This window comes from Heterodontus francisci, chromosome 19 (genome assembly GCF_036365525.1).
Source record: "Heterodontus francisci isolate sHetFra1 chromosome 19, sHetFra1.hap1, whole genome shotgun sequence".
NCBI lineage: Eukaryota > Metazoa > Chordata > Chondrichthyes > Heterodontiformes > Heterodontidae > Heterodontus > Heterodontus francisci.
The window spans coordinates 77836333-77849605 of record NC_090389.1 but is presented as its reverse complement, the minus strand read 5'-3'; the positions used below and the strand labels follow the sequence as shown (position 1 = coordinate 77849605).

Here is a 13273-nt window from a genome sequence, read left to right as displayed (position 1 = left end):
AAACAACCAGCATAAAATGATCACCATTCTGTCCATCCCCCCCCCCCCCCCAAACTAAATAATACATACACACAGGCACACAAGCCACAGTGGGGTCTATTCCGGAATGATGCCTTATTGGAATTTCCCTATGCTGTTAGGGGCCAATGTTTTTGGCTTTGGTGAATGATCTCAAACTAAAGCAAAAATATTCTGTGGAGAGTCTCCAGAAGGGTACAACGTGTGGTTTAAGTACTCGACAATATTCGTTCTCCCCTATTTTCCCATCATTTCCATCCCCCTACCCCTCCAGAATTACAGCTAGTCCAGCCCGCTCTTTTTAAGAGGGAAAAAAATTGGGGAAACTTTTACTTTCAGGTAAATCTTTCAATTCTTTGCCACCTGAATGTCTTAAAGTTGGTTACTGGGTCCTGTAACTCCCCATGCCCTAAGGATTTGAGAATGGAGCATGGAATTTTCAGAGTTTTTTTTTTAAAGCAAGTATTCTTCCTGAGTTTCGGCCTTTTTATCAAAGATCCTTGTTGCTAATTAACTTCACAAGTATTTCAGGGAGGAGGGGGTGCTTTATAAAGCTGTTTGAGGAGGTGAGCCTCACCTGCTTTGAGCAACTTGCTCAGGGTCTTCCGGAACCGTCCAGGTAACTTGCGCCTCAGGTATGAAGAAGCTTCGAGAAGAGCGTTTAATGCGGATCAGCAACTCTCCAGTGCCAAAAGTTTCTGCCTGAAAGTTTGTGCCCTTCGCCGCTGCTGTTTAAACATTAATCCCGGGTGTTTGCTTGTCATTAAGGCGAACCTGTCCCTCTGCCACTCACCTGGATCCAAAGTAGTACCTGTGCTCCGAGAAGGAAGGTGTATATTTGCTGGTGGGGATGATGCAGCTCCGGGAACGTGCGGCGTGCTGACACTGCAGTGGGTTGGGCTGAAGAGTTTCGACTTGAACCCAACTTTCCACCCAAAAAATGTTTAACTTTTCTCTCGTCTACAACTTCAGGACAAGTCTCCCTCTTGTGGCAACCACTTTGCACAAAATATCTCTACCCATGTACATGTCAGTGTACATGTATATCTTCAATGAGACATGTATTTCCTTATGAATCATATCTTATATGCATGTTTAATTCCTCATGTGTGTGTAGATATGTATTTCCTTGTCTGTATCTATTTGGGGTAAGTATATCTTATTAGAAAAGGATTTGAGAAGCCATTTTGATATGAGGTGAAGGGACAGTTACCTTCATCTTGTTACCTGTCATGACGAACCATGGTTTTTTTTACTTGTTTCATGGGATGTGGGCGTCGCTGGCCAGGCCAGCATTTATTGCCCATCCCTAATTGCCCTTGAGAAGGTGGTGGTGAGCTGCCTTCTTGAACCGCTGAAGTCCATGTGGGGTAGGTACACCCACAGTGCTGTTAGGAAGGGAGTTCCAGGATTTTGATCCAGCGACAGTGAAGGAACGGTGATATAGTTCCAAGTCAGGATGGTGTGTGACTTGGAGGGGAACTTGCAGGTGGTGGTGTTCCCATGTATCTGTTGCCCTTGTCCTTCTAGATGGTAGCGGTTGCGGGTTTAGAAGGTGCTGCCTGAATAGCCTTGGTGCGTTTCCACAGTGCATCTTGTAGATGGTACACACTGCTGCCACTCTGCATCAGTGGTGGAGGGAGTGAATGTTTGTGGACGGGGTGCCAATCAAGTGGGCTGCTTTGTCCTGGATGGTGTCGAGCTTCTTGAGTGTTGTTGGAGCTAAAGGCCTGCTCAGGTTGGGAAAAAGAACCCAACCCGAACCACAGCGGACCCGAGCCCGACCCAGCCCGAGTCCCTCCAATTTTTGCCCCGAGCCCGAGCTGACCCGAGCCCAACCCCGACTCAACCCGACCCAACCATTCATTTACTTCCCTTGCAGATTCCTGTAGAAAGCTGCAGCGCATGTGTGATGACGTCACAGTGACATCACTCGTTCACTGCACAGACTCAGTTTCGTCCTGGACTCCCAGCTCAGGTAAGTATTTTAATTTCATAGAAACATAGAAAATAGGAGCAGGAGTAGGCTATTCGGCCCTTCGAGCCTGCTTCGCCATTCATTATGATCATGGTTGATCATCCAACTCAGTAGCCTGTTCCCACTTTCGCCCCATACGCTTTGATCCCTTTACACCCAAGAGCTATATCGAACTCCTTCTTAAAAATATACAATGTTTTGGCATCAACTGCTTTCTTTGGTAGCGAATTCCACAGGAATTTCAATACTTACCAGTAGAGCACTTATCGTGTGTGTCCGGCCTGATCCGGACTCGGCCCGACCCGATCCGAACCCGAAAGCCAAACCCGGAAGAGGGGCCTGATGATCAAGAGTAGTCTGAAGGAGTGGTAATTGATCAGGTTGGATTTGTCCGGCTTTTTGCATACAGGACATGCCTGGGCAGGGAGATGACAGTATTGTAGCTGTACTGGAACAGCTTGCCTTAGGGTGTAGGTCTTCAGCACTATTGCCAGAATGTTGTCACGGCCCGTAGCCTTTGCAGTATCCAGTGCCTACAGTCATTTCTTGATATCACGCAGAGTGAATTGAATTGGCTGAAGTCTGGCATCTGTGTTGCTGGGGACTTCAGGAGGAGGCCAAGATGGATCATCAACTTGGCAGTCCTGGCTGAAGATTGTTGCAAATGCTTCAGCCTTATCTTTTGCACTGATGTGCTGGGCTCCCCCATCATTGAGGATGGGGATATTTGTGGAGCCGCCTCCTCCTGTTAGTTGTTTAATTGTCCACCACCATTCACGGCTCGATGTGGCAGGACTGCAGAGCTTAGATCTGATCCGTTGGTTATGGGATCGCTTAGCTCTGTCTATCGCATGCTGCTTATGCAGTTTGGCATGCAGATAGTCCTGGGTTGTAGCTTCACCAGGTTGTCACCTCATTTTGAGGTATGCCTGGTGCTGCCCTTAGCATGCCCTCCTGCACTCTTCATTGAACCAGGGTTGATCCCCCGGTAATGGTGGAGTGGGGGATATGCCGGGCCATGAGGTTACAGATTGTGGTTGAGTACAATTCTGCTGCTGATGATCCACAGCGCCTCCTGGACGCCCAGTTTTGCATTGCTAGATCTGTTCGAAATCTATCCCATTTAGTACGGTAGTAGTGCCACACAACACGACGGAGGGTATCCTCAATGTGAAGACGGGACAAGATTCTGGCAATAGTGCTGAAGATCTGTGCTCCAGAACGTGCTGTGTGGTCACTCCTGGCCAATATTTATTCCTCAATCAACATAACTAAAACAGATTATCTGGTCATTATCACTGTTCAACTGACCACGGCAAGTGTTTTATTATTAGGGTCTAACCCCTTGATGTTTTATTTTTCAAATAAACAGACAGTGATAGGTTTTCTTGTAGATTTAGAAAACAGAAAATCAATTGTTTATTGATCAATAAGCCTTACCCCAAAATTGTCGCAATTGCATTCACTCACTCATTTGCTTGCACACACACACACGTGTGTGCACACATGCACAAGCGATAGTGAGGGTAAAAAAAGAAAGTGAATTTTTTTAGTGGGGGGGAGGGAAGGTCACGATAAACCTGTTGAATTCTCTTGGAAATCGAGTTCTCGTTGGGTGCAGGTCTGAGATGATTGTAGATTTCTCTCTTGATTGAAAGTTCAATTGAAGATGGTGGATCAGTTCTAGTTCACTGCTGTCTAGTGTAGATGTAGGATTCTACAGCAGGGCACGTGCCTTCTGGCTTGCTGGAAAACAAGTTACTGGATGTTGCTTCTCTCTGTCTGGCTCTCTGTCTCTTCAAGCTGTTTTTTTTAAGGTAAAGCTGTGTTAGTTCTCACCCCCTATTAGGAGACATTCTGATCTCTTCGCCATGATGAATCAGGACGTGGCTACTTCACACCTTCTTTGTTTCAGGAGAAGACATTCAATTCTGGAATATTTTAGGACGAGTGCAATTGACTCCTCTTAGTTTTTGAAGGTTTGTCCTTTGTCTTTGTCAGACAGTTTGAATACACAAAGGCCAATCCCTTTCCTTCGGTGGCCATTTTGTACCATGTTCTTTTTTTGTAAATAAAGGTTCATTTTTAAAAGTCAGTCAGTTTTTCATAACTCTTCAGAGTTAGTCTATAACTTGTATCATCACGCTTCCAGTGTGCGTGACACCAAGATAAACTTTGAGAGACTCCCAGAAACTTCATAAGAAAAAAAAGACTTGAAAACAAAGATGAGGATTTTAAATTGAGGTGTGGTTGGACAGGGAGCCAGTGAAGGTCAAAAAGCCCAGGGAATAGAGAGAGATTCAGCACCGAAGCAGGCCCTTCGGCCCACCGAGCCTGTACCAACTATCAACCACCCATTTATACTAATCCTATGTTAATCCCATTTTTCCCTCTCACATCCCCACCTTCCCTCAATTCTCCTACCACCTACCTCCACTAGGAGCAATTTTTTACAATGGCCAATTTACCTATCAACCCACAAGTCTTTGGCATGTGGGAGGAAACCAGAGCAGCTGGAGTAAACCCATATGGTCACAGGGAGAACTTGCAAACTCCGCACAGGCAGCACCCAGAACCGAACCCAGGTCGATGGAGCTGTGAAGCTGCGGTGCTAACCACTGTGCCACTGTGCATGGGTGAATGAGAATTGGAGTGAGCTAAGATATGGGCAGCAGAGCTTTGGATGAGCACAAACTATTTAGGGTGGCAGGTAGGAGGCTGGACAGGGGAGTATTGGAATAGTCAAGGCTTGAGGTAACAAAGGCAAGGATGAGGATTTCAGCAGCTGTTGAGCTGAGGCAGGGACAGAGTCGGGTGATGTTATGGAGGTGGAAATAGGCAGTCTTGGTGATGGTGAAGATGTGTGGTTGAAAACTCATCTCCGGGTCAGATATAACACCGAGGTTGCAAACGGTCTTATTCGGATTAAGAGAGTTGCCAGGGATGGAAATGATGGACAGGGAACAGAGTTCAGATTCCTGAGACATTGGGTCCAGTCTGTGGCCTCTTCAAGATGGACAGGTTGCACCTGGACAGAGCTGGGACCAATATCCTTGCGGGCAGATTAACTAACATTGTCGGGGAGCATTTAAACTAATTTCGGCAGAGTATTAAAAAGTAGAAACAAGGGGCACAGAGCAGTGGGAGAGACAGGAACAGGCCTATGTGTTTTTGATAAACAGTAATGACTTGGACTCAGGGTACAGGACACAATTCTGAAATTTGCAGATGACACAAAACTTGGTCCATTTACATGCACATTTTGACTGCTGCACTGGACATCCACTAGAGAGGACAAGACATAGATAGGCTAGCAGAATGGGCAGAAAAGTGGCAGATGGAATTTAATACAAACAAGTTTGAGGTGATGCATTAGGCAGAAGGGATTGGGTGAGGCAATATAGATTTAATGGCACAGTTATAAAGAGGGTGCAGGAACAGAGGGACCGGATCTTTGAAAGTGGCAGCTGGTGGAATTTAAATTCAATTAATTAATAAGAATCTGGAATTGAAAGCTAGTCTCAGTAATGGTGCCATGAACTGATCATGATTGTCGTATCGCCAAGTCACACTGTATACTAAATTGAAAGGGAAACACCTGATTTTTTATTTAACCTCCTCTCTTCTTACCATCCAAGGCCTCAAACACTCCGTCCAGGTGAAACAGTGATTTACGCCTATTTCTTTCAATTTATTATACTGTATTCATTGCTAACTATGTCGGCTCCTCTACACTGGGGAGAGCAAATGCAGACTGGGTGACTGCTTTGTGGAACTTGTCCATTCAGTCCATCAGCGTGACCCCAAGCTTCCGGTCACCTATCATTTAATTCTCCACCTTACCCCCTCTCTGATCTTTCTGTCCTTTCTGTCCCTGCAGTGTTCCAATGAAACTCAATGCAAGCTCGAGGAACAGCACCTCATCTTTTGACTGGGCATTTTACAGCCTTCCGGACTCAACATTGAGTGCAATAATTTCAGATCGTAACCTCTGCCTCACTTATTCCGGAGACGATCAATGATTTCAAAAGGAAACTGGATGGGCGCGTGAAGGAAATAAACTCGTAGGGCTATGGGAATCGAGCGGGGGAGTGGGACTAACTGGATGCTCTGCAGAAAGTCGGCACAGACTCGATGGGCTGAATTTTTAAATTTGCCTCCTTCTAAACTCTAAACTCTCTGACTCTAAGTACGTGGCACCAGTAAGCAACTCAAATGAGCTTTAACAATCCTTGGTAAACAGGTTCAGGACAAGCCAGGGTCCCTGCGCAGCCAACCTCCACCACTGGTTCCTCAGTACAAACCCCTTATGCATTTGCGGAGAGACACAAACAATGCTGTACATTACCGAGGGGTGTCCCCTCTACAGACTAAGTGGCAGACCAATCACCTTAAATTCAGCATATGAGGGGGCTGTCACTTGGCTCCAGGGATTTGCAATCACTAAATAATATCATAATCTGAATTAAGTAACAGAAATAACACAACAAATGCAATGTTTATATAATTGAATTATCAGATAATTTAAATCCCTTTCATAGCCTCATTTTTCCCTATCTCTGAAACCTCCTCCAACCATCTGTTCCCCACAACCCCACCCCCCACCTCGAACTCTTCATTCCTTTGGCTGTTATATTTTATGCAGCCCCATCCCCACTCCCCCCCCCTCCCCCCCACCACTGACCCCACAACTATTGGCAGCTGTGCTTTCAGCTGTCTGGGCCCCAAGTGCTGCACCCACCAGCACAATTACAGCTCTCAACAACTTCCTTCACAGAACGTCACCACCTGCTATCCAACAGTCAAGGGCAGAGGAATGAAAAAGAAGAGAACAGAGACAAAAGCAAACAAAAAACAGACAGGAGTAACAGAGATCAAAGTACATTGACAGAGATAGTGACGGAAATGCTAACATGAAGACAACTGGGGCAGATGTGTGTGTGTGTGTGTGTGTGTGCGCGCTCCTGTGTCCCTCTGAAGTGGCGTAGCAAGTCACTCCTTTACATCAAACTCTGGATAGCCAGAGATGGGCAATAAATGCTGACCTTGCCAGTGACGTCCACACCCTAAGAATGGGAAAGAAAATCCAGCAGGTAAGAAATCAAAGCACAAATAGCAGCCGAGGCTTCACTGGCTGTATTTTCCAGAGTGCAAAAGCCTCTGGTGATTCACTGCCTGTCATTTGCTCCAAACCTCCCTGCAACCACCCACCTTTTGCTTAGCTCTCCTAATTATTCCAACTCCTGCCCAGTAATCACCCTTCCATTGGCGACAAGCCTTTGAGTATTTTGCTATGTGCAACGTGTTTAATAAAAGTTGTCATTTTTTTTTAAAGTATGTCACAAAAGAATTGAAGGGAAAATGAATGCTATTGATTTCTTTCCAGCAATCGTTTATTTAAGTTACAATTTTCCCCCTCATTTTTCACAAAGTAATAATCATAAATTCAAGCAAAATAATAAACATCTGTATCCTCCTTAATTAGTTATTTTCAACATGTCCCAATTTACAGAAAGTGTAATTCTTGTCTGTTACAGGGGGAGCATTTCTCCACAGTCACCAAGGACCTCTAAAAGTTGACACACTACTGTAACATTAGATTTCTTCCAGTTTTTGTATATCTTTAAATAGGAGTCTAGAAAACGTGTGTATAATAACAGCATGTATTTTAATACAATCTTAATATTCTGCAGGCAAACGTCCTGCTCCCATAAGCCCACCCACTCCACGGTCAGTTATGCACCATTGAGTCCCCAACAATTGTAATTGAAAATTAAAGATTCTGTCTGGTACCAATGTTTGTTTACCTTGAGATCTCAGCGTTTTTCACAGTGTTAAATAGTTCAGGCCTGCATCGTTTTTAGTTTTGGAAGCAGTGGCCCAAAATGCTCTGTAATGCCAGCTATCAACAGCAGGTGGGAGCAGAGAGCTATGAAACTTGAGTACCATCTTCTGACACAAACCAATACTGCAACATTTTAAATTAATCCATGGGTCCCAGCTTTTTATAAACCTGTTTCTGCAGGATTCTTCACCACCACCAACACGCCCCACCACCCCCACCCTCCTCACCACTATCCCAAAGCCTGGGGAATAACCTCTCTAATAAAACATACAAAAAATTATAGCAAGCCATGGCACATTTAAGCAAGAAACACAAGCTTGCTACAATTTGCTGTAACTACTGGCTAAAGCCACATTAGCCGAGATTGGCCTAAATCCACCATACAAACAATGGAGAATTCTGATTCCTCCCGATCATTCCCATTGTTCAGAATTGGCTCATTCTTGACAAGTGGCCAGGAGGCAAAGGTCAAGGCAAGCAGGTGATGGCTGACCCTTGCATCCAGTTTGTGAGTCTGTGAGTTCCAGTGGACCCTGATGACAGGAAGGAAGAGATTGGAACTGGAATTCTGGGTCATTTCCCAAGCCCTTCATTTCAGCACAGTCTCTGGACAACAGACAAGCTTTCTATGGCTGTACGCGATAGTGTTAACAACAAGAAATGAGTACCTGGGAGAGATGCAAGATTCCTTCTGGGCTATTTTTAACAGTGACCAACAATTGCCTCTCTACTGCTGTAATTTGGCCAGAAAGTGTGATGGAAACCCTGGTAAGGTGGTGAAGTGGGGGCAGCTCCAAGGAAGCTCCAGACTGTTGTGTTTAACTCAGTGACAGCTGAGGAACAATTCCACCTTTTGTTTGCTGGTTTAAAGTAACCCAGGACTGTAGAGAATACTGTCCATTCATAATGAATCCTGTACACTTTAGGAATTCTACATTTCTCTGCAATATGTTATCTTTAAACTCAAAGGGTTCAGGTTATGGAATGAAAAGTCCTCTTCAGGAACGTTTGTTGGTTCTTAAACATCCTCTCACCTGCTGACACTTCCCACACCTTTCAACCATCTGAACAGCTGCTCCTTACACTCTGCTTGAGAGAGTTCTTGAATCTGTGCTTATCTTTTAAATAAATGTCTTTTTATTTGCCAAGAGAAATGCTTACTATTGGTTCCAATGTAACTAAACCGGCGGATGCATTTCACACTGATTGAATTTCCATCCATTTATAGTCATTAGGACAGAAAAGAGGCCATTCGGCCCATTGAGTCCATGCCAGCACTCTGTAGAGCAATCCAGTCAGTCCCATTCCCCCACTCTGCAAGTTTATTTAACTCAAGTGCCAATCCAATTTCCTTTTGAAATCTTGATTGTCTCCTCTTCCACCACCCTCGTAGGCAGCGAGTTCCAAGTCATTACCACCCACTCAGTAAAAAAGCTCTTTCTCACATCTACCCTGCATCTCTTGCCCAAAACCTTACATCTTTGTCCCCTAATCCTGGTACCATTCGTTAATTGGAACAGCTTTTCTGTGTCTACCTTACATAAACCTGTCATAATCTTGTACACCTCTATCAAATCTCCCCTCAATCCCCTTTGCTCCAAGGAGAACAACCCCAGGTTCCCCAACCTAACCTTGTTGTTAAATTTGTTCATCCCTGAAAACGCTGGTAATGCCTATAGGTCTCAGAGACAGAACAGAAATTAATTTATTCAGTCAGTTTATTGTTTATTCAAACATTTAAAATTCTCAACCTTGTTTTCAAATCCCTCCATGGCCTTACCCCTCCCTATCTCTATAATGTGCAGTCCTACAACCCTCTTGAGATATCTGCACTCCTCCAGTCTGGCCTCTCGTGCATCCCCAATATTAATTGCTCCACCATTGCCAGCCAGCTGCCAAGGTCCTAACCTCTGGAATTCTCTCCCTAAACCTCTGCCTCTCCGCCTCTCTCCTTTTAAGATGCTCCTTAAAACCTACCTCTTTGACCTGTCATAGTATCTCCTCGTGTGGTCTGGTATCAAATTATGCTTGATAATGTTCCTGTGAAGCACCTTGGGATATTTCACAACATTAATGGTGGTATAGGAATGCAAAGTGATGTTGTCATGGACAAAATATTAGCCATATCATCTATTAGGGCAGATTTCCCTGTTGTAGGCTGGGCACAGAGTATAGATAAAAATCGCACAGGAGGGATCATAAACTCATTTTGGATACTGTCTAGTTTTCCACTGATTTTAATCAACAGAAACTCCCTCCGGTTCCGCCACAAGTTTTGCACCAAACACTACAACAGTTCAGCAAATACTGGCATTTTGGCGATTCCCTTTGTTTTTTACTATTAATGTCCTTTTTTTTAACATTGCTTTTCAATAAATGATTTATTAACCATCAGAATTTACACAGATTTACTTTTAAGGTATTATGTACCACTGCAAGTGGCTTCTTATCAGTGAAGAGAAAGTTCAGGCCTCTTGTTTTTAACGTAAGTTTATGTTGAAATGGAACTTACAGTAAGGCCCTCCTCTTAAAAAGAAATCTCTGCACTTTGACGGAACAAGCTTGTGGGGCTGAATGGCCTGCTCCTATTCTAGGACCCACCGCACAGGTTCCACCAGACTTGGCTTCACTCCCCGTCTCGGGTTTCACTGGCTCAGTCCTTGCTGAAGTGCACTGGTCCAGGATCGGGAAATTCACGTCCAATTTTGTGACAGTTTATGCATAAAAAAAAATTGGAGGTTTTTGCTTTGGCCATATGGATCAAGTTTCAGTGCAGGGTTTTGTAACTGCTGGTGATAACCCTGAGCCCCACCAGTAATCTGCATTGTCCCAGGAACTCTGCACCAACTTGAAGCAATGAGCATTTCCCATCAGTACAGCAAATCCTATGGGATTGTTTATTGCCCCACTGAATCCACTGAACCTCCAAACATACCCTGAGACTTCAAGGCTGTATAAGATGGAGGCTCAGGGGGGGGTGGGGGTGTGGGGAGGGAGGGTAGCAAACTCTTAATGGCAGGGACAGCTAATTGGTGTAAAGTTTTTGAGTTGGAAGTAGTGTTTTTATAAGTGGAAAATGTCGTGTTTCTCACACTTTGTTTAAAAACTCTGCGACAAACATTAGTGATCTTTACACTTTCAGTTCCCTGCGCACAAGTTCTCACTGATCAGACAGTTCATGTTTTTAGTAGACAGGGAGTCAGTCGATCGCAGCCACTGTCTCAGTACGTCACTGGGTTGAGGATGAAGAGTTTGTCTTCTTCTTTCCTGATCCACTTCATTAGTTTGGTAATGGCACCGACAGCAGTAGCTTTCGTTCCCAAAGGACTAAAACACATGTAGAGTTCAAATCCACTCGTAACCTGGAACGCGAGTGAGGGACAGGACGGGAGTTAGGAAACAGAAAACTCTCAAAATTCAGTCTACATTTGCTAAGATTTTCATTGATTTCAACTTTTTCTTTCCCCCTACTACTCCTGAGGTGAGGGGTGTTCAGGGAGGACCCAGCAGCCTGGAGTTTCTGATGGACATTACTTTGACTCCAGCAGTAACCCGTTCGATATAAGTAGCTTTGACAGTTTTTCTCAGTCTCAAGCGATGGCATTAAGCATTTCCAGCTGAGGTGGGCATGAAGAGTTGAAGGCAGCGTGAAGCTTCTTTTCAACTATCCCATCAAACACCCTCAGCTCAAGGTGAGTAGGGATTAAATACAAAGAAAGAGACCTTCTTCACTGACTCCATCCACTGCTCCCAGCTGAGGCACCATTGCAAGTCAGGTGCAGAAGTGTTGTCTTGATACTGCCCACCAAACAGCCTCTGCTTTGATGTGCCAAATAGCTCACTCTACCTCTGTAATCCCAGGACAGATACGACGCAGATTGGCTTCAGAGTTAAGTCTCTCTACATTTACCCATCCAGCATTCCTAGATCAAGTATTGCACGGGCTAGGTGCAGGGTAAATCTTGTTTGATGTTGCCCAGTCGATTGTTCATGGGGCAGCTTTTACCGCAGGCCAGATTCAGAGTAATGCTCTCTTTACTCTCCCTCAACAACATGCTCCATTGCATCCTTAAAAGAGTGCCATTTACTGCAGTAGAATCACATTTCCATTTTCCACACAACAACTACCTTTGGGGTCCAATTGATATTTTTACTTTAATAACAATTGATGCCAAACTGTGGACTCTTCACTGGTAATGTTACGAGGTTGTATTTACAGAACAGAGCCTCCGCTACCAAGATCATAAGATCATAAGAACTAGGAGCAGGAGTAGGCCGTCCGGCCCCTCGAGCCTGCTCCGCCATTCAATAAGATCATGGCTGATCTTTTTGTGGACTCAGATCCACTTACCTGCGCTCCCACCGTATCCCTTAATTCCTTTATTGTTCAAAAAGATATCTACCTTAGCTTTAAAGACATTTACTGAAGAAGTGTCAACTACTTCACTGGGCAAGGAATTCCATAGATTAACACCTCTGGGTGAAGAAGTTCCTTCCTAATTCAGTCCTAAATCTGCTCCCTCTAATCTTGAGGCTATGCCCTCTTGTCCTAGCTTCACCTGCCAGTGGAAACATCCTCTCTACTTGTATCTTATCTGTTCCCTTCATGATTTTATATGTTTCTATAAGATCCCCCCTCATTCTTCTGAACTCCAATGAATATAATCCCAATCTACTCAGTCTCTCCTCATAAGCCAACCCCCTCAACTCCGGAATCAACCTAGTGAACCTCCTCTGAACAAAGAACAAAGAACAAAGAAAATTACAGCACAGGAACAGGCCCTTCGGCCCTCCAAGCCTACGCCGATCCAGATCCTCTATCTGAACATGTCGCCTATTTTCTAAGGGTCTGTATCTCTTTGCTTCCTGCCCATTCATGTATCTGTCTAGATACATCTTAAAAGACGCTATCGTGCCCGCGTCTACCACCTCCGCTGGCAACGCGTTCCAGGCACCCACCACCCTCTGCGTAAAGAACTTTCCACGCATATCCCTCCTAAACCTTTCCTCTCTCACTTTGAACTTGTGACCCCTAGTAATTGAATCCCCCACTCTGGGAAAAAGCTTCTTGCTATCCACCCTGTCTATACCCCTCATGATTTTGTACACCTCAATCAGGTCCCCCCTCAACCTCCGGCTTTCTAATGAAAATAATCCTAATCTACTCAACCTCTTTTCATAGCTAGCGCCATCCATACCAGGCAACATCCTGGTGAACCTCCTCTGCACCCTCTCCAAAGCATCTACATTCTTCTGGTAATGTGGCGACCAGAACTGCACGCAGTATTCCAAATGTGGCCAAACCAAAGTCTTATACAACTGTAACATGACCTGCCAACCTTTGTACTCAATACCCCGTCCGATGAAGGAAAGCATGCCGTATGCCTTCTTGACCACTCTATTGACCTGCGTTGCCACCTTCAGGGAACAAT

The 13273-nt window shown here is 44.8% G+C and overlaps 2 protein-coding genes across 5 annotated transcripts in view; both read right to left on the bottom strand.

Moving 5' to 3' along the window:
• Positions 1-892, bottom strand: part of mst1rb (macrophage stimulating 1 receptor b) — a 131269-nt gene extending 130377 nt beyond the window's left edge. For 2 of the 3 annotated variants that reach the window (XM_068052055.1, XM_068052054.1), the window contains exon 1: positions 596-892. The gene's annotated coding sequence lies outside the window, so the exon portion shown is untranslated. The remainder of the gene's footprint in view (positions 1-595) is intronic. The other variant, XM_068052056.1, reaches the window with a different exon arrangement.
• Positions 893-7371: 6479 nt separating this feature from the next.
• The window catches only part of mon1a (MON1 secretory trafficking family member A), a 31397-nt gene continuing 25495 nt past the window's right edge, over positions 7372-13273 (bottom strand). For both annotated transcript variants that reach the window (XM_068052052.1, XM_068052053.1), the window contains exon 6: positions 7372-11203. In XM_068052052.1, the coding sequence (XP_067908153.1) occupies positions 11063-11203 (141 nt within the window). In that variant the 3' untranslated portion in view covers positions 7372-11062. The remainder of the gene's footprint in view (positions 11204-13273) is intronic.